This window comes from Heterocephalus glaber, unplaced genomic scaffold (assembly GCF_053883595.1).
Source record: "Heterocephalus glaber isolate CG9 unplaced genomic scaffold, H.glaber_assembly_v1.0 deba00001613, whole genome shotgun sequence".
In the NCBI taxonomy this organism is placed as follows: Eukaryota; Metazoa; Chordata; class Mammalia; order Rodentia; family Bathyergidae; genus Heterocephalus; species Heterocephalus glaber.
The window spans coordinates 12,569,726-12,596,597 of NW_028258384.1; the positions used below are offsets into that span (position 1 = coordinate 12,569,726).

The following is a 26,872-nucleotide window of genomic DNA, read 5'->3' on the forward strand; positions in this document are numbered from 1 at the left end:
CTGCCCTCCCTTCAACCCCTCTACCCCTCCCTATTTACAAAGACTTTGTTTCCACCTTTTCCTTTTCTCATATTTAATACTTTCCCTTCTTTCCTTTACCCTATGCTTCCACTTCCCCTTCGCCTTTGGACCTTTTTACATTATCTATTACACATTTTGATCTTCATTTACACTTTCAGTTTCTCATACCAAAGAAACTATTAGGTATTTGCATGTCTCTCCTATTTATTTCACTTAAGTGTATGGCACTTGGGCTGGGGATTTAGTTCAGTGGTGCCTCCGCCTGCCTCACAAGCATAAGGTCCCGAGTTTGATCCCTGGTACAAAAAAAAAAAAAAGGAGAGTATGCCCACAATGTGTATCCAGCTAGTTATAAACATCTCTAGTTTCTTATCCTTTCTGTCTGAGTAGTACTCCATTTTATTTTATTTTATTGAGACAGGGTCTTACTATGTAGTTCAGGCTGGCCTTGAACTCACTATGTAGGCCATGCTGGCTTCAAACTCAGTGATTCTCCTGCCTCTGCCTCCTGAGTGCTGGGATTACAGGCATGCACCACCACACCCGACCATTTTACTTTTTAGAAAACCCAACCTTTTAAAAAATTCATTTTATTGGAACATTTTTGGTATACAATAGGCTGACATTCATTATTGGGAATATGTACCTTTACATGATATATCTTGGTTCTTATTTTTTTCTCCATTCCCCTGACCTCCCTTCAACCCTTCCACCCCTCACTACTTACAAAGACTTTGCTTCCATTTTTTTCCTTTTCTGATATTAATTCCATTCCCTTCTTTCCTGTCTCCAACCCCTCCCACTTCCCATTTCCTTTGGGACTTTTTCTATCTATTTCACATTATGCCTTTTGATCCTTATTTACACTTTCAGTTTATTATACCAGAAAAACTATTCTGTATTTATGTCTCTCCTATTTATTTCACACACGAGTATTGCCTCAGTGTACATCCATTTAACTATAAATGTCTCCAACTTCTCATTTTTTATGGTAGAGTAATATTCCATTCTTCATTTAAAAAAAAACCACTTTTTTTTATACAGTCTCCACTTGATAGGCAATTGGGCTATTTCCAAGTTTTAGCTATTACAAACTCTGCTACTATGAACATGGGTGCATGTATATCATTGTGATATGATTCTTTTAATTATTTTGGGAAGATACCCAGCAGGGGAATAGCTGAGTCAAATGGGACCTCCAATCCTAGTTCTTTGAGGGATTTCCATACTGATTTCCATAGTGATTGTACCAGGCTACACTACCACCAACAGGGGAGAAGGATTCCTTTTTCCCCACAGGCACGACAGCATTTATTACTGGCTGATTTCATGACAGCAGCCATTCTTTATGGGGTGAGGTGGAATCTCAGCACTGTTTTCATTTGCATCTATCAAACGAACAGTGATGTCAAACGCTTTTTATCTTTATTTGTTGTTTCAATTTCTCTTTCTGAGAAATTTCTGTTCATTTCAGAGGCCCATTTTTGGATTGTGTCTTTAAATTTGGGAGGTCTGATTTTTTTTAAGTTCTTTATAGATTCTAGATAGTAGATCTTTGTCTGAGGAACAGCTGGTAAAAATTTTCTTCTACATTGTGGGCTGTCTCTTCATGCTGCTGGTGGTTTTTCGTGGTGTGCAAGAGCTTTTGAATAAGAAGAGATCTCACCTGTTGATTGTGCTAGTTCACGGGCAACTGCAGATTTGTCCATAAAATCTTTCCTAAACACCAATGTCTTCAAGAGTTCTACCTAACCTCTCTTCCACCTGGTTTAGTGTTTCTGTTTTAATATTTAGATCTTTAATCCATTTCTATTTTAGTGTAGTACATGGTAAGAGATATAGGTCTAATCTTAATCTTCAGCAAGTTGAAACATAATGTTTCCAGCACCATTTATTAAAGAGCCTATCTTCCTTCCAGTGAGGGTGTTTGGCTCCTTCGTCAAAGATAAGGTGGATGGGTATGTCTGGAGTTATTTATGCATCTTCTAATTGGTTCCACTAATACTTGGGTATGTTTCTTTGTCAGTACCATGCTGTTTTTAATCACAGTAGCTTTGTAGTATAGTTTCAAGTTGGTGATTTTGATATCCCCTATCTTGTCTTTTTTGCCTACAATTGGTTTTGCTATTCTAGGTGTCTTCTGGTTCCAAATGAATTTTTGGATTGTTTTCCCAAGGCCTGTGAAGTATACTTTTGGAATTTCAATTGGGGTTGCATTGAATTTATATAGCCCTTTTGGAAGTATGGCCATTTTCACTATATTGGTTTTTTCTACCCAGGAGCAAGGGATGTCCTTCCATTTTCTGACACCCTCTTCCATCTCTTTTTTTAGAGTGATACAGTTTTGAAAGTAGAAGTCTTTGATTTCTTTCCCTAGGTTGATTCCTAGGTATTTCATTTTTTGGATACTATTGTGAAGGAAGTTGTTTCTCCAGTTCCTCTTTCAGTGAGTCTGTTGATCATGTATAGGAAAGCTGCTGATTTTTGTACTGACCTTGTATCCAGCTACTCCACTGAATTTGGTTATTAAGTCTAGAAGACTTTTGGTGGAGTTCATGGGATCTTCTATATAGAGTATCATGTTGTCTACAAATAATGATAATTTGACTTCTTCATTTCCTATCTTTATTCCTTTCATTTCTTTCTCTTGTTTAACTGCCATGGCTAATGTTTCCAAAACTATATTGAACAGGAGTGGTGACAGTGGACATCCTTGTCCTGTTCCTGATTTTAGAGTGAAGGATTTCAGTTTTTGACCATTTAGTATGATACTGGATGTTGGTTTTTCATAGATGGTTTCTATCAGTTTGAAGTAGAGACCATCTATTCCAATTTTCTGTAGGGTTTTTATCATAAATGCATGTTGGATTTTGTCAAACGCTTTTTCTGCATCTATTGAGATGATCATATGGTTTTTGTCCTTGGCTCTGTTGATATAGTGTATAACATTTATTGATTTGCATATGTTCAACCACCCATGCATCCCAGGGATGAATCCCACTCGGTCAGGGTGTATAATATTCTTGATGATCTTCTGCATTCTATTTGCCAGTATCTTATTAAGGATTTTTGCATCTATGTTCATCAACGAGATTGGCCTATAGTTCTCTTTTTTGGTTGGGTCTTTCTGTGCTTTGGGGATCAAGGTGATGCTTGCTTCCAGGAATGAATTTGGGAGTATTACCTCCCTGTCAATTTCATTGAAGAGTATAAACAGTAGTCTCAGTACTTCCTCTCTAAATGTCTTGTAGAATTCAGCAGTGAAACCATCAGGACCCAGGCTTTTCATAGTTGGTAAGTTTTTAATTATGTTTTCAATTTCATTGTTTGATATTGGGTTGTTTAAAATTTTTAGGTCTTCATTCAACTTTGGTAATTCATATGTACCTAGGAATCTGTCCATTTCTTCTGTTTTCCATCTTACTGGCGTATAGGTTCTCAAAGTAGGTACTGATGATTCTCTGGGTTTCTGCTGTGTCTGTTGTAATTTCACCCTTTTCATTCCTTATTGCATGGATTTGGGCCTTTTCTTTCCTTTTTTTGATAAGGTTGACTAAGGGTTTGTTAATTTTGTTTATTGTTTCAAAGAAACAACTCTTTGCTTCACTGATTTTTTTGTATCGTTCTCTTAGTCTCCATTGCATTGCTTTCTGCTCTGATATATATAATATCCTTCCTTGTATGAGCTTTGGGTTTGTTCTACTCTTCCTTTTCTAGAAGCTTGAGGTTCAGTACCAGGTTGTTTATTTAAGCTTGCTGTTTTCCCAGTATGAGTATTCACTGCTATGAACTTCCCTCAAAACACTGCTTTCATTGTGTCACACTGATTCCAATATGTTGTTTAGGCATTGTCATTTAATTGTAGAAACTGTCTGACTTCTTCTTTAATTTCCTCTGTGACTCATTGGTTGGTTAGAAGCGTGTTGTTTAATTTCCATGTGTTTATGAAATTCTTGTGGTTACTTTTGCTGTTAATCTCCAATTTTATCACACTATGGTCTGATAATATACAGAGGATAACTTCCATTTCTTTGCACTTACTTAAATATGTTTTATGAGCAAGTATGTGGTGTACTTTGGAGAACGACCTGTGTGCAGCCAAAAAGAAGGTGTATTCTGTTTTTGTGAAGTGGAACACTGTAAACTTCTGCTAAGTCCATTTGTTCAAAAGTTTAATTGAGTTGTAGTAATTTTTTGTCTAGCTGATCTATCTATTTGAGATAGTGGAGCACTGAGGTCCCCCACTAGTATTGTATTGGTCCTTATTTTTTTATGTCCGTTAATATTTGTTTTATATAGTTGGGTTCACTAGTATTTGGTGCATATATATTTATGATTGTCATTTCTTCCTCTTGGATTTTCCATTTACAAGGATGTAGTGGCCTTCTTTGTCTCTCTTAATTGGTGTTGGTTTGAAATTCCATTTGTTTCCTATGTTGGGATTCCATCATGTTCCTCAGCTCCTTGATTTTTTTTTCTGTGTCTGTTCTAGAGTTTTTAATCATGTGTTTAACTATGAACACAATCTCTGTTGTTATCTGAGAAATTATTTCTGATTTCATTTTTCGTAGGTCCTCTTTTGCTGCCAGTTCAGGGAGTCAAGGTGGTTGAGTGTCTGACTGTTTATATCTCACTGCCCCTTGGGGTTGCCTTAGGTGATCTGGAAGTCTGGTTTTGAGTCTTGTTTACATGTCTTCTCATTTCAACAGATGCAGCCTAATGCCCCTTTGTTGAGGTGACTCTTTGCTGGCCCAGTGAGCTTCAATTCTCATCAAGTGTCAGAGAGGCCTTCTCTCTGATGTTCATCACTGCACCAATTCCTGGGTTCAGAATGGTGGCCTTCTGGATCCCTGGGTTGTGCTGTTGTCTGGGCAGAGTTCTGGCTGGGGACTATGCACACTTAGGATGGTATCTGGGCATGCCTCTGGCTGGGGCCTGCCCACCTACATAGCTGTTGTCAGGGAGGGCCTTTGGCTGGGGACTGTGTACCCGAGTTGCTGTTGTCTGAGTGGGCTTCTGGCTGGGCTGGCACGCACTTACTGATGGTATCTTGGTGGGCCTCTAGCTGTTGCCTGCATGCTTGCGCAGCTATTTTCCAGCCGGGCCTTTGGCTGGGGCCTATGTTCCCAAGATGCTGGTGTCTGGGCAGGGCCCTGGCTGAGACCTGGGCACCTGGGCCTCTATTGTCCACTTCAGCAGTTCATCTTTCTAGTAAATTGTATATTGTAGCAATATTACATTTCTTAAATATTTTTCCCTGTATGTAACACAACTTATAAAATATGTGCTACTTGGTTGTTCACATTAATAAGATTTCAGGCCTTCCACAGGGTACTAGGAAAGTTTAGGAGGAATCCAAAGTTACACACAGAATTTTGAAACTTCATGGGGCCAGGGGGATGTAACAACTGTAACCTCAGTGATGTTCTATGGTCAACTACACTAAACTCTGAGTTTCACCCAAAGAATAGGAAAGGACAGGGAAGGGAGAGATAAGCTGAATAAATCTAAAAGTAAAACCAAAGGAGATAATAAAGAGCAGAAATTAATAAACCCTGATACAAAGCTATAAAATAGAGAAAAACTATTTTAAAAACCCAAATTTGATTCCTGTAAAACATAATAGAATTTATAATTTATTCAAGGCTACATGGCTAACAAATGAAAAAGCCTTCAATCCTGGTAGCTTGTCTCCATAGTCCAGTTTTTGTAACTACTATGCATCTCTTACCTTACCAAAAAAGGTCGAGGATAAAAGCAAAGCTTGCTATATTTGACTAGATCAATTTTAATGATCTCCATGTACCATAAATACATAAGACAAAATATATTCAATACATAAAAATAAAAGATTAGTATTTAGAATATATTTTAATACTGCTACAAATCAATAAGGAAAGACAACAACCAAATAAAAAAATGGTCCAGTGATGGCAAAGCTTTTAGAACTTTCTATGACACCTATAGCTCACTGAAACACACATACCATAGATTTGCTAACCACTGTTCTAAACCATGAATGGTCAATAAATATATAAGAGGCTCAAAATCATCGGTAGTGAGGGCAATACAAGAAATAAAATACAATGCAATGATATTTTATGTAAGTTAGACTGACAAACGTAAAATGGCATCAAATATCTAGAGCTATGGAAATTCTTATACACTGTTAGTAGGCTGTAACAGGTACAAATGTCTGGAGAAACATTTGGGCACTATGGTATTAAATGTTAAACAATCATATATTCCATGATTAAAGAATTCCATTCCTAGATATATATATATATCCTAGAGAAACTCTTAAATATATATATATATATATATATATATATATATATATATATATATGCTGAAACATCAGCAAAGATGCTAATAGTAAAAATCTAGAAACATCCTATGTTCACTGATAGAAAAATGGGAAACGACTGTGATATATTCTCAATGAAACACTGTATCAATAAATACAATTATACATAAGAATGATGCTTCAAAACATAATGTAGATGGAAAAATGAAATTCAGGATGTTTTATAAAGCTCACAAGCAGTTCAAACTGAATAAATCACTTAGATAAATAGGTAAGAAATTAACAGATTATAAAAAGTAGAATAAAGTATATGATTGCAAATAATACATCCTGAATAAATCTTTATTTTTGTTGTTGTTGTAACTTTCATGTCATTCAAGTATCTTTTTAAGAAAAGATCAGAAAACTAATGTGAAACTTACCTGCAAAAACACTGGGGGAGTTCTCCTTGACCATACAAAGGAAACAAAAAAGGAGTGTTTCCATATCGTCCAAGACAGTGAAGAAAGTTTTTGGTAGCTTTGAGACCATCTATCGTACTGCTGGTTGTTTCTGATGTCATTGCAATTGAATGCAGCACAAAATACTGGAGGTTGGGTGTTAGTTTTTGAGTTTTTAAAAATTCAGAAAATGTTATTTTCTCATAGGCTACGAAAAGAAAGATGAAAATATAGGAATTAAATCAGAACTAAACTTTCAAACCATCCCACACAAATTTAATCAAGTCTGTTTAAAAGACTGCATAAAACACATAGGTGGTATAATTGTTATTACATTTTGAACAGTGACTGATGATCTCAACAGGAAAAACATGTAATAAATTCACTAATCTAATTAGACTGATATAATTTTAAGCTTTAAATGATGAATCATTGCTTAGTGTTTTACAAATTTAAAAAAATAGAAAGTCATTAAATAATTCAGTGGGCTGGCAATAATTTCAACAATCTCTTTAATAAACTTCAAAATAATGCCAATAATTGCATTTGAAAATATTAAATATGACAAATTGGAATTCTATTGGTGAAAATGATAGAACATTTTACTTTCATTAAATGTATACTCCTTACTAAAACTTACAATAATAAATGGACTAAAAATCAATTAAACTAATTTTTCTGTGGCTACTGGAATTAGTCACACTACCATATAATCACACATAAAAACATAAGGGACCCCTACAAACTATTCTTTAAAATCAAGAACAAAAGTGATGTGATTATACAATTACTGGTAGGAAATAATTTCATGACAAAAAACTTTATGATGCATTTTGAAACAGTAATGTGACTCACTAAATCACAGCAAGTACATAAAAGCTCAAATAATTGGAGAATACAATTTATTGAACAACAATACCTTTATATTCATCAGGATGTTTCTCATATTCCATACAAAATGTAAGAAATTTCATTAGCATTCGTTTTTCTATCACAGTGAGTTGTTTGTTATTAAAGACATCTGCTCTGGAACAAGGAACCTAAAAAATATGACTTTTCAGTTTAAAAACTGCTTCCTAGGGACACAGGTATTTCAAATTACATTTTACTCTTTATGTTTAATAGGATTATTACTTCCTTTTTAGTCTAGCTGCTGCATGTTAAATTCCATCAGTTCTAATATCATCTCTGTTAACATCAGGGTTTATTGAGCATTCTTAATTCTCCTAAGTTGTTCTTTTTACCATTAAAAGGCCAATGGCATATCGCCATTAACTGAGAACGAATGACAGTTCAAATCTAGTAGTGAGATCAAATACAGTAGTACTTCGGTTTACAAATTTAATTCATTCCACTAGTCTAAGGATAGCTGTGTTGGTATCCACGCAGGGAAGATGGCCAACGTTGTGTGAATCACCTAATGTGGAGTTCTTGAACAGAAGCAAAATTCTCCCCAACACTTCTGTTTGCAAATTGAATTGCTTGTGAACAGAAATATTCATGAACCGAGGTACTATTGTAATTCATAAAAATAGTCATTAGAAATTTAAATTTAGCAAATCTTACCATTTACATTTGTAAACCACTATGCAAGATTGGAATTAATTGCCTTACTAAAAAATGACAATTTTATTTGTTTATCCTTTCCAAATGAACCATAAAAACTTAAACTAATAGCCATTTATGATATGTGATCAGCACAGTACCTGTTCCACTCTTCCTTCTCGAAATGCAAGAATCCTGGTAATATTTTTAAACTCTGCATATCGACTAACATTAGATTTGATTAGAAGATCAATTAGCAAACCCCGAGAATATAGTAACTGTAAAAAGAAAACATTTTAGAGGATAAAAGGCAAAATAATGGAAAAAATGATGAACACTATTAAATATCCATACTTGTTAGATTTAAAATTAATGACGAAAAGCACTGTACCTATAAATATTATACATAACACAATTTATTATGGGTTCACAATTCACTATCTTAAATTCAAAATCCCAAAACCACTACAATATACAAATCTTTTTTCATAACTACTTTGGCCAGAAAACCTGATCCAAACTGATTTAAGGGCCTTCTATCCTTGTTCCAATAAATATGAATATTCATTTCACTGAAGTAATGTTAATGTGTTTAGAGTTTCTTCTGAGATCTGTTAAGTTACAGACTAGCTCCTCATATCAGCACATGCAGTGTATTACTATCTAAAAAAATTTTTTTTAAAAAAAGCTCAATGATAGAACATACCAGGAGCTAAGAGTTTTGAATGAGGGACTACAGATCAATATAAAGCCAGGTGGCTAAAAGAAGTCAACCAGTAGACCAACCCACTACACCAAAAAAAGAAGACATGTGGTGCTTTTCCACTGAGTCAAATTATAAGATTCTTTAGTAATCCTAGATGTCTAGGTTTATGTGAGGTCAGTCTTTCTTTCTTCCTCCCTTTCTTTTTTTTTTTGTACCGAGAATCAAACTAAGGACCTTGTGCTTGCCAGGCAGGTGCGGTGCCAGTGAGCTAAATCCCCAGCCCGAGGTATGTCTTTAAGAAATAAGGATTATTAATGTCAGCATGTATATGGAAATTTGATTAATCTCTCAATATTTCCCATAACTATCAGAAAGACAAAAACAATAATTTAAACAGAATTATCTAGCTTGTTTTAAATTTAACCATATTATTAAATGCAATAGACTTGTCTATTTTCTATAATCAACATACCTTTACATAATGTGCATAACTCAATAAATGTTAATATAAATGTTACAGAAAATAAATGTTCTATAGAAAAAGAAAGGGAATCTCAAAAATCAAATAAAAAAAAAATAGTCTGTGGATCGAAGAAGACAGTAAAGATTTTTAATCAGTGTCAGTTAAGTGATACTCTACAAGATCTTATTTCAGTTCAGCATTGTGCAGAACAAAATTGCCAATTTTTTAAAACCAATCTGATCACCCTAAATATGACATATTACTTCATTATCTTACACACTACACAACTGATACAGCTTATTTTTATACTACATTGCCAAGTCTTAATTATAAAATAAACAGGTACTTAAGAAATTCATATTTGTGCAAAAACAAACATTTGAGATATAAGTATCCCCCAATAGCCATAATTTCAAAACTATTGAAGTTCAGAACTAACAAATGTATATTTAAACATAAGAGTCTTTTTCACCACCCTCTTTTTGATCTACCATAGCAATTTCACAGTGATGACAGGCTAAGGAACACTTCAGTTTGATTAAAAAATGGGAATTATCTATAATCACTAACAATTTTTGCTTTACTTTGCATGGTGTCTCCATAAATATTTATAGGATATAGACTGACTTTAAAATAAGTTATTATAAGAATTTAATCTTTTAATTTTTTTTAGTCTGAACAGTATAATATATAGATTTTAGTTAAACAGTAATACCAGCATTCTGAGAGGCTGAGGCAAGAGAACCGAAGGCCCAAGCCCAGCCTTGGCAACTTAGGGAAACCCTGTTTCAAAAGAAAATTTAAAAAAATAATAAATAAAATACAGTAAAAATAGCTGGGGATATAGTTCAGTACAAAAGCCCTGGATTCAATCCTCAGTACCACACACACAAAAAAAGGCTATATACATAGATGTGTTTTGTATACCATAAAGCCCTACTATACTTATTAATTATACCATGATGACTTTAAGATGCAATACATGTTGAAACATCAAATAGTAAGGAGATATCAGGTGACTTTAGGAAAGAGATAGGACTTAAAATAGATACATGGCAATCATCCTGAACTTTTATGCAAAAACTTCAATTATTAGAATAGAGAAAAGGCATATATTTCAACTGTCCTCAAACTCCTGGGCTTGAACCCAGGATCTAGGATTTATAGGGGAGGATACTATTTTCAATCAGTTAGAAGTTAATGTTGTTCTACATTAAATTGGTTAAAATTGGTACTTACTTTTGATACTAAATCAATATTAAATCTCCTGCCTTCTTTAATAATCTGAGAGTAAGCAATCCTATTTTTCTTTGGTTGCTCTGTAGTGTCCTCTGCTGTAGACACATTTTCACTTGTTTCCTCTTCTGAAGTTTTATCATCACTATAGCTTCCTTTCTCCCCTGTCTCTTCAGCATCATTTACTTCTAGGGCAATCTCTGTTTCACTGCTTGTTTGTTCTGCAGGCACCTCACAGCTCAGAGTGCTTAATGATTCATCTTCTGTAGGCAGGCAGTTAGGATCTGCAGCTTCTGAGAAATTTGCAGATGTCACAGAAGCATGGTTTTTCTGCAGTGCACCAGTTTCTTCAATATCTTCCTGAAAATTCTGACTAATAAATTATTATAATAATCAATATTATGGTTTTGACAATTCCACACTGTTAAACTTGTTATACTGCTTTAATTTTTCATGCCAATTTTATAACTTTCTTTTATCTTGTAAAGTTTAGTGCATAGTTTGCCATATATGACTCAGACATTAAACATGGATCTCTTAAGGTTTCAATACAATAGGAAACATATTTCAAAAATAAATATTTCAGAGTTAAGGAGATCGTGACACACGTGCATTTTTGAGGATTTAAGGAAGACATGGGAACTGCTTTTTAGAAGCAAATCAACATAGCACAGTCTTCAGAATTAACAGATCTGTGTTCAAACATTGACCCTATGACTAGTTAGCGGTGTAAACTTAAAGACTATTTATTCTCTCTGAGATCTAAGTTATGCATCTATATCATGATAATGCCACCTAATACCAGATTTTGAAAATTAAACAAAGTATTTTGTTCAAAGAACCTGGCACAATGAATGGGAACTATAAAGGCTCAACAATGGTAGTAACCAATGATGATTATTATTGAGGAATATTTGACTTGGTAATGTGAAATACGTTTAAGTAAGTGGGAAAAACATGAAAATATCAAGTTAGTTTATCACATCATATCTAACAGGAACTTTCTATATTTGTTCCTTCTATATATTGCTTTAGAATTAAGGTCTATTAATCTACTGAATCCCCATTTCCAAAGTTACTACTAGAGTAAACATTCTTAGTCCATCATTATACTGATTGATACACCAGCTTCCCATTCAATCTGCCTGCACCAAGAACTTCTCCCCCACAGAGCCACTATTTTCATTTAGTTGCCTTATTGCTCAATACCAGTTCCAGTGTCTTGTACTTGATAGGTTCTCGTAAGTAAACATCTGCTAATTGATTGTTCAAGAACTAACAGTAGCATTTCTTTCAATCAAATCTAAATCCCACTTCTGGAAAATCTTCCTTTTTCTATCACTAACCAAATTCCCAAGTTTCCTAAACCTCTGCTCTCATCTCTACCAACTTTTCAACATAGTATCACTAACACTAAATTTATCAACACCAATCTCCACAATTTATAACAAATCATGTTTTTACTGTTTTTTTCTTTCCACTTCCCATAATACTACCATTACCCCATTCCCAAACATGACCACATATGTTAGCAATGTATTCGAAGAAAAAGTTTAAATTTCACATTCAAGAATTAAGGGGAAAGGAAAGAAGGGAAAGGAAAAATTATGAGAAAAGAAAAAAAAATGGAAACAAAGTCTATGTAAACAGGGAAAGGTGGAGGGGGTGAAGGGCACACAGGTAATGGAGAAAAAATAAGAACCAACATACATCATGTACAGGTACAAGCACCAAATGATAAATGTAAATGTATTGTATACCTAAAATGTACCAATAAAAGAATTTAAGAAAAAAAAAAGAATTATTCCGTAACCCAGCCACATTCATCACTCTATTACTCCATGCACCCATAATACACACAATTTACCTTGCATTTATTTATCAACAATCTTTTGCTGTACAGTATAGGTTAAGCATCCCCAATCTGAAAATCCCAACTTAATTTCCAAAATCCCCAAACTTTTTGAGTATCAGGTCGATACTCAAAAGTTTTGTATTTTAAAACATTTTTAGACTTCAGCTGTGCAGGTTAGGATGCTCAACTGGTAAAGTCTATGGCAATACTCCAAACCCTGAAAAAATGCTTGATGGATATATGCTTTGTACATGCAAAGGATGTTTGAAAATATTAAAATGATTTGTAGAAAACACAAAAAATAATTAGGCCATGATAAAACAATGGAGTATAAATTCAAAAGTTTGGGTGTAGTGAAAAAAATGAAGTGTCTTATTAAAATTAATAAATACAGAAAAAAATGTGACAAAGAAAAAAATTCAAATGTTAAGAAATAAAATGCCATATATTTTGATACAATCAAATATACTTCATGAAATATAATATAAAAAGAACTGCTATCATTAACATTACAGCAGTATTTTTCAGATCCAGGAAAACACCCAAGTTCTAGTCCTGTATGAATTACTTAGGAGATTAGGCAAGTCACTTAATCCTTCAGATCCCCAAACCATTAAAATGAATTCATCTGCCTTACCTCTCATGAGAGAGCCAGAAGACAATAAAGCTAACTTATGTGAAAAGTATTTTATAAACTCTAAAAGCTTAATCAAATATAAAATATTAAATCAAATTTAAACTATTATACAACTTTCCACAGTTCAACGAGTGATTTAAAAACATGTGTACCTAGTTTTTCTGCATTCCCATGATGGCCACATAAACACACAACAGCGCCACTGCCATTAACAATGCTAAAATATTAAATGTAATTTGCATAATTTCTACAGAATTGTTCATACTCTGTATTCACTTTCATTATTTTGAAAACCAATAAAATTTAAAAGTAGGTGACAACCTAAAGATTAAACTAAGAAATGACAGAATTATTAATTACACTTTACAGATAACACACGATACCATAGAAATTTAGCAAAGCAACTGATCTACTACTCAGTGGCTCTCTGTTACATTCAGTGAAAGAGTTTTACAGAACAAATACAATGCATTAACCACTGGTGGAAATCTAGAAAATATAAATCAAAATATTTAATTAAATGTGTAAATATAAAGAAAGAAATTCTTTTCTTTTCTTTTTTTTTTTGTGCATAGTCTCGCTTTGTAGTTCAGGCTGACCTTCAATTCACTATGTAGCCCAGGCTAGCCTTGAACTCGTGGTGATCCTCCTGCCTCATCCTCACAAGTGCTAGGATTAGAGACATGTGCCACTACATCGGCGGGAAAGAAATTTTTAAAGAATATGTTCTACATTCACAAAAAAATTAAGTTTTGCTGTTTTCAACATAATAATTTGATAAAATGCCTAGCACTATGAAAAACATAAGCAATAAAAACATAATATTGTGATCATTTTCCATTATAAACAACAATTGTATTTTTGGAGTTCTGCCAAGGTTGAAGTTAATATCTACTAAAGACATTAGCAACTTCTAAAACATTTCATAATTCCTCAGTAAGCAGAATTCTCCTCATCAAAATGGCTACCTTATCCTTAATTTAAAACTTTATATCGTTGTTAAAAAGAAAACAAGTGCTCAAACTTTAGAGAAAGCTTCAGAATAAACATTAGTTCAATTTTATTAGGCTAAATATATTTAAAATCCATAAAAACACATTTGTAATTATAATTAGTGGAGTATAGGCCCTCCAAAGAACTTTTTGTTTCTAAAATATTATAATGATTTTAACATGAAGGAAAAAATGTGCATTAGCACTTATAAAATTTTTACTAACAAAATAATTTCACAAATTAAATGTAATGTCATTTATACTGCTAATTTGAATTCCAAAGGCCATTTATAATACTATTTATAATACTGATTGTCTTTTCTAGATAATTTTCCCTAAATGCAACTGCTGAAAACTATTTTGAGTAAGTACATATTTTGCTAATTGTCAAATCTGTTTATAACTGAATATTTAGTGATATAAATTCAGATACAGTGGACCCTCAAGTTACAACCAGCCTGACATACGAACAATTTGGGTTAATTAGGTTATGGAAGATTCATTTGCCTCTTATCTATAATGTATACCCAGGCAAAGATTCAGATCTCAGCTGTACTGACTTACAATCAAACTGAGTTGCAACCAGCCCTCAGGAACAGATCAAGTTTGTAAGTCAAGGGTCCACTGTATTATCGTCTGCCTATCTATGGTACTAGCAAAGGAAAGATTCCACATTATAGTCTTATTGCCTAGTAACAGTCACTCTTTTAGATGAGTCAAATGACACAATACCAATCCACTGGGAAATTTATTTAACACAGTTATTCACTGTTTTTTAGACATTTGTACCTTTTCCCCAATACAAATTGATACAGAATTTGTATGTTTTACCTTGATGTAAGCATTTTGTTCTAAGGCCATTATTCATTTCTGATTTTTACAGTAGATATTATGCTGCTACCCAGCTGTTTATTCCTACAAAAAATGTTTAACAGCTATTTATAAGATAAAAATCAGACTATCAGAAAATTGTTGTTTTAGAAAACTATAATATAAAGAAGCACTAATCAATCTTGGGATGCTGCATTATAATATATTGGAAGAGCTATTTCCCTATTCGTTATTAACTTAAGAAGATTAACATATATCATAAAATATAGTTAAAATAGCAATCTCTTGCCACATTTCTCCAAGACCAAAACTTCATAAGATGGTGTACAGCAAGTACTGTTTGCTATTCTACTCAACAACCTCCTCTTCCTTGCTTCAAGTGACACAATTGTTTTCTAGTACCAGGAAGAAAGTGTCCAGTCCTAAGAGATGGGTCATGATTGATCAAAACTAATTATGGTAATTTTACTTTCTTTTGATGGTAATTTAGGAGTGATCAAGTAATCCAGTTTTAGCCAATGTATCCTAGCCAAATGTATCTTAGCCAAAAGCATCCTACAAGGTCTTGATAAAAGTTTTATATAATTAAAAAGCACACCCATTTTTAGAAAAACAATTCACACTTCCTTTCATTTTTAGAGATTTGTGTGAGAACCCATTTAGAATCATGGCAACCATCTTATAATCCTGGATAGAAAGCATAAAGTAGTTTAGAGCAGGTGTCAAAGGGCTCTGATGTTCCTTAGACTACACAATTAACAATTCCTCTAACTATTCACTTCCATACTTATCCACCTACTTTTTTCAACCACTTTTAGTAGGCACTGTGTCACAGCCTAAAACAAAAAATACTTTAAAAAATGGTGAATAACTCTCAATTTTAAAAATTAGAGGTTACTTTATTTTTGTTCATTTCTTCTTACTGTAATCATTCCACTGATAAAATTATACAACTTTTTAGACTTTAAAATAAATAATTATAATTTTAGATTCCTTTTATAATAAAATCTTTATTATTTGGACCTCTATCAATACACTAACAGTTCATTGGAATCTAAGAAGCCAGTTTTTATCCTGTTTTCACATTATACCAGGAAAGGAGAAAAAAACTATTCAATACCAAGGAAACATAAGGAAGAAAAAAATACAAGTCACTGTCAATATTTTAAAAAGATAAAATCTGCTCTTACTAAAGAAGTATGACATTATGCAATTAACAACTAACAATCTTTTAAATAAGAATTATTTTAATTTGTGAGTTAAGTATGAATTAATCCTCTGTGCCTTTTCATAGTCCATCCAAAATTTAAGACTAGATATAATAGCTACTTCTATTCCCTCATATAAACTACAAAAGTATTTCCTGGCATATGAACTATAGTCACAACAACTGAAGGACACTAAATTCATCCCATATCATCCTAAAACTGGGAGTCAGGCACTTTAACTTCTGATTACAGACAAGACTGCTTTATATACTACACAGCAGTAATGGCTAGCCTTTTGGAGCTTTCAATGATACAAACAGTGCAATGTGGTATGGGTGCTATAGGTTCACCACCACTGCTATCTAGAATTCTAGCAAATTAAAGAAGTAAATGTACTTCCTTAGGTATTAGTCTGCAGAATAGATTTTATTTATTTGGTAGGATGGTTCCCTTGTAAGGATACATGTATTTTTCTGCTAACATTAATATAACATGATATAGTAGGCTAGGAATAAAAGTATATGCCTACAGTCCCACCTGATTGGGAGACTGAGGTAGACTGAACACTTGAGCTCAAGAATTTAGACAAACCCGGGGAACATAGCCAAGACTCGTCTTTAAAAAAATAACCAATAACCTGATATGGTGGAAATAGAACAGGTTTCAACTTAAATAAATGTATGTTCAAATTCTGTCTAAAACATCACTGGCTCTCCCTGAGCTTGAGTTTATTCTTCAAAGAGATATACCTACAACAGATACACATGGCTACTGCATGGAATAAATGAAACTAAATGCATTAAAATATGCAAAAACATAGGATACAGCAAATGCCATGAAGATAAAACTAAGTGCTAGTGTATTGTCATTTCCCTTCCATAAATGAATCATGCAATAAAAGATCATTTTAATGGAAAACAATCTTTGTATAATAAAAATATTTGTACCTTCACACTACCAATTAGCACTCTTATTTTAAGCAACACTCACTGTAAGAAAGCTTTGATAAAACAATCTGGATAGGTCTCTAGATTTTTAAGACTTGAACAGAGAAAAAGACTTCAATGAAATCCAATATTGTTTTATGATGAAAATAAGTACAGAAAGATCTTATCAAAATGATAAATGCCATAAGACAAGTCCACAGCCAGTATCATCCTGTAGGGGAAAAACAGAAGGCATTTCTTCTAAAATCAGGAACAAGACAAGGTTATGACTCTCAACACTCCTGTTCAATATAATATGCAAAACTTTAGGCAGATTACAGAAAAGAGAAAGTAATAAAAGGACAAAGAAAAGGAAAGAAAAGACAAACTGAAGAATTCTGGGAAGATGGCAAAGCAGTAAGCAGCAATAAATCAGCCTCTTGAACATTGGAATACAGTTACTAAATAGAACTTGAGGAAGAAAAGAAGAAGGAAGGAAGATCTCTGGGACCCAGGAAGGATTTGATGGGAAAATTGGAGCCTACAGAGAAACTGAAGAAACAGACCACAATACAGAAAAAGGAGGGGACAATCTGCACTTTCTCTCTAGCTCCTGGCAACAGAAAGGAAGATCAAATACACAGAGACATAGTGAATGTGGGCAACACCAGAGGCCTTCAGGGAGAAACACACAAGTGGAAGGGAGTAGTAGATTCTGTGCACTACAACAGCTGGTGAGTGACTCCAGTCTTAGCATCCGCCATGTATCTTGGAGAGAGTACCTGGCTGGCTAGATGTCATTTTAGGGAGAGACTAACAGAACCTAGGACTCAGAAGAGTGATGGAATGGCTTCACCTTAGGGCCCTCAGTGTTAAACTATGAAACTGACTGGGTGAGGAACAACATGGAAGACATCCATAGTCAGGGAACACTACTCAGACCAGCAAGAGACACCCAGACTGCTATAATCTAATCTAAATTACTCAGGCCCCACCCCATGACCAGAAGCCAATTTCAATCTGAATTTCTGTGGATTTGAAAGTCCCAGAATTGGCACACTGCTGGAGCTTGCTGGGATTAGCCAGCGTACATCTGGGCTTTGAGTGCTTCCCTTGTCTACCACTGACAGCAAAGTCATGCCTTGAATTGGACCCTGCTACAAAACTGTGGACCCTAGAAAATAACCACAGGCTTGAAACCACAGAGAAAGTTTTTGTCTTTGCTTTTGGTCTTTTTAAAATTTTTATTCATTTTTTTATTGCTTGTAGGAGGGGGTGATCATTGTTTTTAGGTTCTTTCATTTTGTTTTGGTCTTGTTTTTGTTTTCTCCTTCTTTCCTTCTCTCCTGTCTTCTTTACCCATTTTCTGAGGCTTGGGTAATCTTCCTTTGTCTGTTGGCCTTGTTTCTAATTTCTTTTTCTTCATTCATTTCTCTATTTTTCCTTCTTCTCCCTTTTAAATTCTCTCCTCTTAGGGTAGAATGGCTCTATTGAGGAAATATTTACTATAAATAATTTTCTCATTTGTATTAGATTTTGTTATATAACTATAAATCTTGTACCTAGGGATAAATGTGGTAAATTATTTGTTATCACAGTTTGTCATTTTTCACTCTGTGTTTGAAGCTAATGTTATTATTGATTGTTCTATGTTAACCAAGGGGTGACATAATTGTTATGGTCAATGGATCTTCCTCATGTGTCAATATCTAGATTGCCTGGGGTGTCATAAACAATAGGCCAAACAGGCTGACACCTTTCATCCCTAATAAACTGAAGAGAGAAGATCCTTGTACAGATTCAAAGGCCAAAAACATAGACAACATCTCTGAGAAGTAGTCATTTCCTGAAGAGGTCTCAACACTAGTAATAAAGCTATCTACCATGAGTAATTTGTAAGCCTCAATGCAGAAAACAAATAAACAACAACAACAACAAAACATAGAAAATGAGAAAACGTAGAAGCAAGATGCAACCCAACAACTCCAACTCACTCAAGGCAAATGTCGGGAGCACTGAGGTAGAAGAAACAAAAACCCAGGCACCTACTGAACTTTCTGAAATGGTAGTAGCAGAAGTAACAAAACATAACTAAGTCTTTTAAAATGAAATAATTACACAGATAATTAAAGAGGATGACCATAGTAAAGGAAATAGTGAACTTAGAGGAGATACAGATTTAAAAATAGGGGGAGGGGAAGGAAACAGAGAAAACATGAATGCCCAACAAAGGAAAGAACTGGATTCCATAAAACAGATTCAAATAGATCTCCAGGAGATTAAAAACTCTACTGAAAGTATATGCAGCAGAATCAACAAATGTGAAGATGGATTATCAGATGTAGAAGACAGGGCTGTGGTGGTGATCATCAAATGAAAGATTTCTTAAAAGTAGCAAGAGATCACAAAAAGTCAATCTAGCAGCTGCTTGACAATGCAAAAAAGAATAATATAAAATTAATTGCAGTTGATGAAAAATCAGAAGATAGAACAAAGGGCATAATAAACATGTTCATAAAAGTAATAGCAGAACACTTTCCATGTACGGAAAAGAATTTGACATACATTTAAATGAGGCAGATAGTACTCCAAATGGCCATGATCAGAAAAAAAAAAAATACACCAAGGCACATAGTAGTAAAGATTCCAAAACTTCAACAGAAGAACAGAATATTAAAAAACATTAGAAAAAAGAAACAAATCACCTATAAATGGAAACTCATCAGAAGGATGAGTTCTCAACACAAACCATTAAGTCAACACAAACCATTAAGTCAAGGAGACAGTGGAAACAAGTATTTCAAGCCCTAAAAGAAAACAACCTCCAATCCAGAGGGATGTACCCCACAAAGTTATCTTTTAAAAGTGACTAAGAGCTCTAAGCTGCACCCGCTAGGTGAGAGGAGCAGCTTGAAGCTACACAGCCTACCCAGGCCCCGCCCATGCCACCACAGTGGGGGGGGGCGTCTTGCAGCCCCACCCTCATCAGACACTCTCTAAGCTGGACCAGATAGGTGAGAGGAGCAGCTAGATGCTACTCTGCCATACCGGGCCCCGCCCACGCAACTGTGAAGTCTGCTTAGCCACTCTGGCCCCTTTCAAGTCCCAATCCCCACCCCCCCCAGCCCCCCAGCACCTCTGGCATTCTGGGCTTTTCTGCTACCTGGTCCCACACTACAGAGGCACAGGAGATTATAAAGACCCTTATCTTCAGCGCCACAAGATAGAGCAGAAGTTAGTAACAGAAAGAGGGCTTCTCAGGCTCCTCCATGAAAACTGAAGCTCAGTGGAAAAGTAAAGAGAATCTCTACAATAAAGGCACATCAGGCCACTGTACTTGGTCTGGGGCTGGCTTGCTGAGACTCAATGACTCATATATGCACATGGATTCCTACACTGCCTACTGTGACAGCAGAGACATACCCTGAAGGAGGCCCATAATTTCTAGTGCTATTTGCAAAAAAGAAAAAAAAAATTTTTTTCTCCTATTTTCAATTCTTAATTTTTACTTTCTCTCTACTCTTCAAAGTTTTACTTTTGTTTCTGTTATCTTTTTTTTCCCTCTCTCTCACTCATTCTCTTGCTGTCCCACATTGCTCCTCATCTCCCCATTTGTTCCTTTCTGCACTGAATTCGGATTTCTCCCTTATTGTTTTTTTCTTCTCTTTTTCCTTCAATTGATTATCATTAGGTTTAAAGGAAACTAAATTCGGTATCTAGCCTCCCTGTTGCTCTTAGGTGATTCTATTCACATCTTTGTTCTTTAATTCTGCCATTTTATCTTGCCTTTAACAACTTCTTAGAGTTTGTGTGATCTTTCTGCGTCTTCGGGGCTCACCTCTGATCTTACCTGTTCTTTCTACCTGTCCCTCCATCCCCAACTCCTTTTAACTCCCCACCCGAAGGGGAAAGATGCTATATTGAAGAGCTTATTCATTATAAACTTATGTTAGGTTGGTCCTCAGTTTTAATTTAACTCACATAGTTAAAATTGATAGATTAATAACTACCACAAATTGTCATTTTCTAAGCTGTGCTTAATGCTATGGTATTACTGACTATGTCTTTTGGGTTAACATGTTGTGATTGATCTAATTAGTTTTCCTTCCTGGTATAAGGAAAATAAAATAGCCTCAGAGTCATTTTCCTACGTGGTAATAAGGAAAATAAAATAGCCAAACACAAGCTATATCTAGAAGACACCTCTGAAAAGAAATCATTCCCCTTGGTTCTAAACACAATCAATAAAGATACCTACATTAAGCAATTTTGAAATATCAACCCAGGAATTAAACCAAGGACAGTACCAAAAACAAGAATGAGAAGACACTAAAGCAAGCCACAAGCGCAGGCTTAGACGCCACAAAAAGGAAATTCTGGGGGCAATGCGGTGGAAAAGTCTGACAAGCAACCACTTGAACACCCTGAACTGATAGCACAGGAAGTAATAAAGCAGACACATGAGGCTCTAGAAAAATTCAAAGCAGAAATAATCTCCCAGATAAATACAGACATGGTGAACAGAATGAAAGACATGATTAGAAGCTCTAGAGTAGAAACAGATAAGAAAATAGAAGAAATCAGAAACATGCTCAAAGCCAAAACTGCTCAGCATAAGAAAGAAATGGAATCCATGAAAAAGATTCAAACAGATATTCAAGAGATTAAAAACTCCATTGAAACCATGCAGAGCAGACTAAGAGAATCTGAAGACAGAATATCAGATACAGAAGACAGGATTGCAGTTAAGGACCATGAAAACAGAGATTTCTTAAAGACAGTAAGGGACCATGAGAAATCAATCCAACAGCTGCTAGATGATGCAAAGAACAGTAACATAAGACTCAGAGGAGTTCACGAAAAAACAGGAGAAGGTACAATTAACATAAAAAAGCTGTTCACAGAAGTAATAGTAGAAAACTTCCCAGACAGAGGTGGAGAATTGGACATACAGGTAAGTGAGGCATATAGGACTCCAACTAGCCATGACCAAAAAAAATCTACACCTAGACATATAATAGTCAAGATCCCAGAAACCTAACAGAAGCACAAAATTCTACAGGCAGTTAGAGAAAAGAAACAAATCACCTACAAAGGAAAGCCAATCAGAATCACAGCAGATTTCTCAACACAAACACTCAAATCAAGGAGAGCCTGGAGTGAAGTATTTTAAGCCCTAAAAGAAAATAACTTCCAACCTAGACTGTTGTATCCTGCAAAATTATCTTTCAAAATCAATGGGGAAATTAGATACTTTCATGACAAACAACACTTGAGAAACTTCATGAGCACCAAACCAACACTCCAAACAATTTTAAGCAATATCCTAGAAAAAGACATGAAAGTCACAACTCCATGAAGCTCAACAGAGAGAAGCCACCATGCAAGGTTAAGACACTAAAGCGAAAGGGGGGAAAATAAGAAAAAAAAGAGCCAACCACAGTAAAACATCATAACAAGGATGAGTCAATATCTCTCAATTATAACTATCAATGTTAATGGTCTCAATTCACCAATCAAAAGAAACAGACTGGCAGAATGGATTAAGAAGCAAAACCCAGCAATATGCTATATACAAGAAACACACCTAACTCAAAAGGAAATCCATAGACTGAAAGCAAAAGGATGGAAAACAGTTCTCCATGTCACAAGAACCCAGAAAAAAGCAGGCATAGCAAACTTATTTGCAGACAAAGTAGATTTCAAACCAAAACTAATTAAGAGAGACAAACATGGTCACTACATCCTTGTGAAAGGAACAATTCAAGAGGAAGAGATGACAATCCTATGTAACATGCACCAAATACGAATGCCCCCAACTATACAAAACAAATATTAATGGACATGAAAAACCAAATAAGCACTAATACAATTATACTGGGGGACCTCAACACACCTCCATCACAAATAGATAGATCAACTAGAAAAAAAAATTAACAATGAAGTTCTAGAACTGAACCAAGCTATTGAACAAATGGACTTAATAGATGTTTACAGAGTGTTCCACCCCAAAAAATCAGAATACACATTCTTTTCAGCTGCACACAGGTCATTCTCCAAAATAGATCACATGCTAGCTCATAAGACATATCTAAGTAAATGTAAAAGAATCGAAGTTATCCCCTATATATTATCAGACCATGGTGCAATACAATTGGAGATCAGTAAAATACGAAACTGCAAAACTCCCACAAATACATGGGAATTGAACAACACCATCCTAAACAACCAATGGGTAACAGAGGAAATTAAAGAAGAAATTAAACAGTTTCTACAAGTAAATGATAATGCCAGTACATCATACAGGAATCTGTGGGACACAATGAAAGCAGTTCTACGTGGGAAATTCATAGCAGTGAATGCCCATATTAGGACAACAGAGAGAACTCAGGTAAATAACCTAATGCAGAACCTCAAGTTCCTAGAAAAAGAAGAGCATAACAAACCCAAAGCTCGGACAAGAAAGGAAATTATAAAGATCCGAGTAGAAATCAATGCAATGGAGACTAAGAGAACGATAAAAAAAAAAAAAATCAAGGAATAAAAGAGTTGGTTTTTTGAAAGAATAAATAAAATTGATAAACCTTTAACCAACCTTACCAAAAAAAGGAAAGAAAAGACTCAAATCCATGCAATTAAGAATGAAAAACGTGAAGCCACAACAAATCCAGCAGAAATTCAGAGAATCATCAATACCTACTTTGAGAACCTGTACTCTAATAAAATGGAAAAGACAGAAGAAATGGACAGATTCCTAGATACATGCAAACTGTCAAAATTAAATGAAGAAGATATAGAAATTCTGAACACCCCAATAACAATGAGTGAAATCGAAAATGTAATAAAAAACTTAGCAACAAAGAAAAGCCCAGGTCCTGATGGCTTAACTGCTGAGTTCTACCAGACATTTAAAGAACTAATGCCATTACTCTTTAAACTCATCAAGGAAATTGAAAGGGAAGCAAGGCTTCCCAATTCATTCCTGCAAGCAAGTGTTACTTTGATCACAAAACCAGGAAAAGATCCAACCCAAAAAGAGAACTACAGACCAATCTCCCTAATGAACATAGATGCAAAAATCCTCAACAAGATACTGGCAAACAGAATACAGAGGGTCATCAAGAAGATCATATACCCTGACCAAGTCAGATATATCCCAGGGATGCAAGGATGGTTCAATATCTGTAAAACAATAAATATAATACACTATATTAACAGAGTCAAGGACAAGAAACACATGATCATCTCAATAGATGCAGAAAAAGCATTTCACAAAATCCAACACCCATTCATGATAAAAATGCTCCAGAAAATTGGAATAGAAGGGCTTTATGTCAACCTCATTAAGGCTATCTATGAAAAACCAACAGCCAACATCATACTAAATAGTCAAAAACTGAAAACTTTCATGCTAAAATCAGGAACAAGACAAGGATGCCCACTATCACCACTCCTGTTCAATATTGTTCTGGAGACATTAGCCATAGCAATTAGAAAAGAGAAAGAAATAAAAGGAATAAAGATAGGAAAGGAAGAAGTGAAACTCTCATTATTTGCTGATGATATGATACTTTACATAGAAGATCCAAAATACTCAGACAAAAGTCTGCTAGACCTAGTTGACAGATTCAGTAGAGTAGCTGGATTTAAGGTCAACACTCAAAAAACAATAGCCTTCTTATACGAAAAGAGCAGACTCATTGAGAGAGAAATTAGGGAAATAATTCCTTTTAAAATAGCATCTAAAAAAATGAAATATCTAGGAATCAACCTAACAAAGGAAGCAAAAGACCTCTACACTGAAAACTAAAGCTCTCTGAAAAAGGAGATCGAAGAGGCTACAAGAAAATGGAAAGATATCCCTTGTTCCTGGGGAGGAAGAACCAATATAGTGAAAATGGCCACACTTCTAAAACTACTATATAGATTCAATGCAATGTCAATTGAAATTCCAACAATATACTTCACAGAACTAGAGAAAACAATCCAAAACTTCATTTGGAAGCAGAAGAAACCTAGAATAGCAAAAGCAATTCTAGGCAACAGAGACATGGCTGGGGATATCACAATCCCCAACTTGAAACTATACTACAAAGCTACTGTGATAAAAACAGCATGGTACTGGCAAAGAAACAGACCTCAAAGTCAGTGGAATAGAAGATGCAGAAACAACTCCAGACATACTTAGTCAACTCATCTTTGACAAAGGAGCCAATCACCCTCATTGGAGGAAAGATAGCCCATTTAATAAATGGTGTTGGAAAAACTGGATTTCAACCTGCCAAAGATTAAAACTAGACCCATACCTATCACCCCACACTAAACTAAGACTGAAGTGGATTAAAGATCTAAATATTAAGCCAGAAACACTAAACTTGCTGGAAGATAAGTTAGGTAGAGCTCTTGATGACATTGGCATAGGAAAAGACTTTATGAACAAATCTTCAGTAGCACAGGAGCTAGCACAAAGAATCAACAACTGGGATCTCATCATATTAAAAAGCTTCTGCACTGCAAGAAAAACTACCAACAGAGCTAAGAGACAACCTACAATGTGGGAAGAAATATTTAGCTGCTGTACCTCAGACAAAGGTCTACTATAGAGAATACACAAAGAACTAAAAAAAATCAGACCCCTCAAATTCAAAGACCCAATTCAAAAATGGGCATCCAAAATGAAGACATTTCTCAGACAAAGAAGTAAAAACAGCAATTAAATATATGAAAAAATGTTCAACATCACTGGGCATTTGAGAGATGCAGATGAAAACAACACTGAGATTCCACCTCACCCCACAAAGATTGGCTGCTATCAAGAAATCAACGAATAACAAATGCTGGCGGGGGTGTGGAGAGAAAGGAACCCTTTTGCATTATTGGTGGGAATGTAGACTGGCGCAACCACCGCGGAAATCAGTATGGAGATACCTCAAAGAACTAGGATTACAGGTCCCATTTGACCCAGCTATTCCCCTACTGGGAATCTTCCCCAAAGAATTAAAAGAATCATACCACAGCGATATACATGCACCTATGTTTATAGCAGCACAGTTTGTAATTGCTAAAGCTTGGAAACAGCCCAAGTGCCCATCGACTGAAAACTGGATAAAGAAGATGTGGTTCTTCTATAAAATGGAGTACTACTCAGCAATAAAGAATGAGAAACTAGAGACATTTATAGCTAAATGGATACATATTGAGGGCATACTCTTAACTGAAATAAATAGGACACACATGTGTAAATACCAAATAGTTTCTCTAGTGTGAGAAATTGAAAATGTAAATAAGGACGAAAATGATTAAAATGAATAACTGATAATTTGAAATAAGAAAAGGTCCAAGCGTTAGGGGATGGTGGGGGGGGGGAAGGGGAAAGGGAAGAAAGGAAAGGAAAAATTATGAGAAAGAAAAAAAAAATGGAATCAAACTGTGTGTAAAATAGGGAAGTGTGGAGGGGGTAAAGGGTGGACAGGTAATGGGAGAAAAAATAAAAACTAAGATTCATCATGTTCTGGTACAAACACTCAATGATAAATGTAAATGTATTTTATACCTAAAATGTACCAATAAATATATATACATTTTTTTTTTAAAAAGTGACTAAGAAATAAAACCTTATTTCATGAGCACCAAACCAGCACTCCAAAATGTTCTGAGGCTATTTTAGAAAATGACAACAAAGATAACAATTCCAAGTGTCCAAAT

General features: G+C 34.8%; 1 protein-coding gene across 3 annotated transcripts in view; it reads right to left on the reverse strand.

Moving 5' to 3' along the window:
• Positions 1 to 26,872, reverse strand: part of Chm (CHM Rab escort protein) — a 251,328-nt gene that overhangs the window by 137,459 nt on the left and 86,997 nt on the right. For all 3 annotated transcript variants that reach the window (XR_015445585.1, XM_087196648.1, XM_004868870.3), the window contains exons 5-8: positions 10,722 to 11,091; positions 8,475 to 8,591; positions 7,688 to 7,808; positions 6,751 to 6,976 (exon numbers count right to left, since the gene is read on the reverse strand). Coding sequence is in view for 2 of the 3 variants with exons in the window: in XM_087196648.1 (XP_087052774.1) it covers positions 6,751 to 6,976; positions 7,688 to 7,808; positions 8,475 to 8,591; positions 10,722 to 11,091 (834 nt within the window). In the remaining variant the exon portion in view is untranslated. The remainder of the gene's footprint in view (positions 1 to 6,750; positions 6,977 to 7,687; positions 7,809 to 8,474; positions 8,592 to 10,721; positions 11,092 to 26,872) is intronic.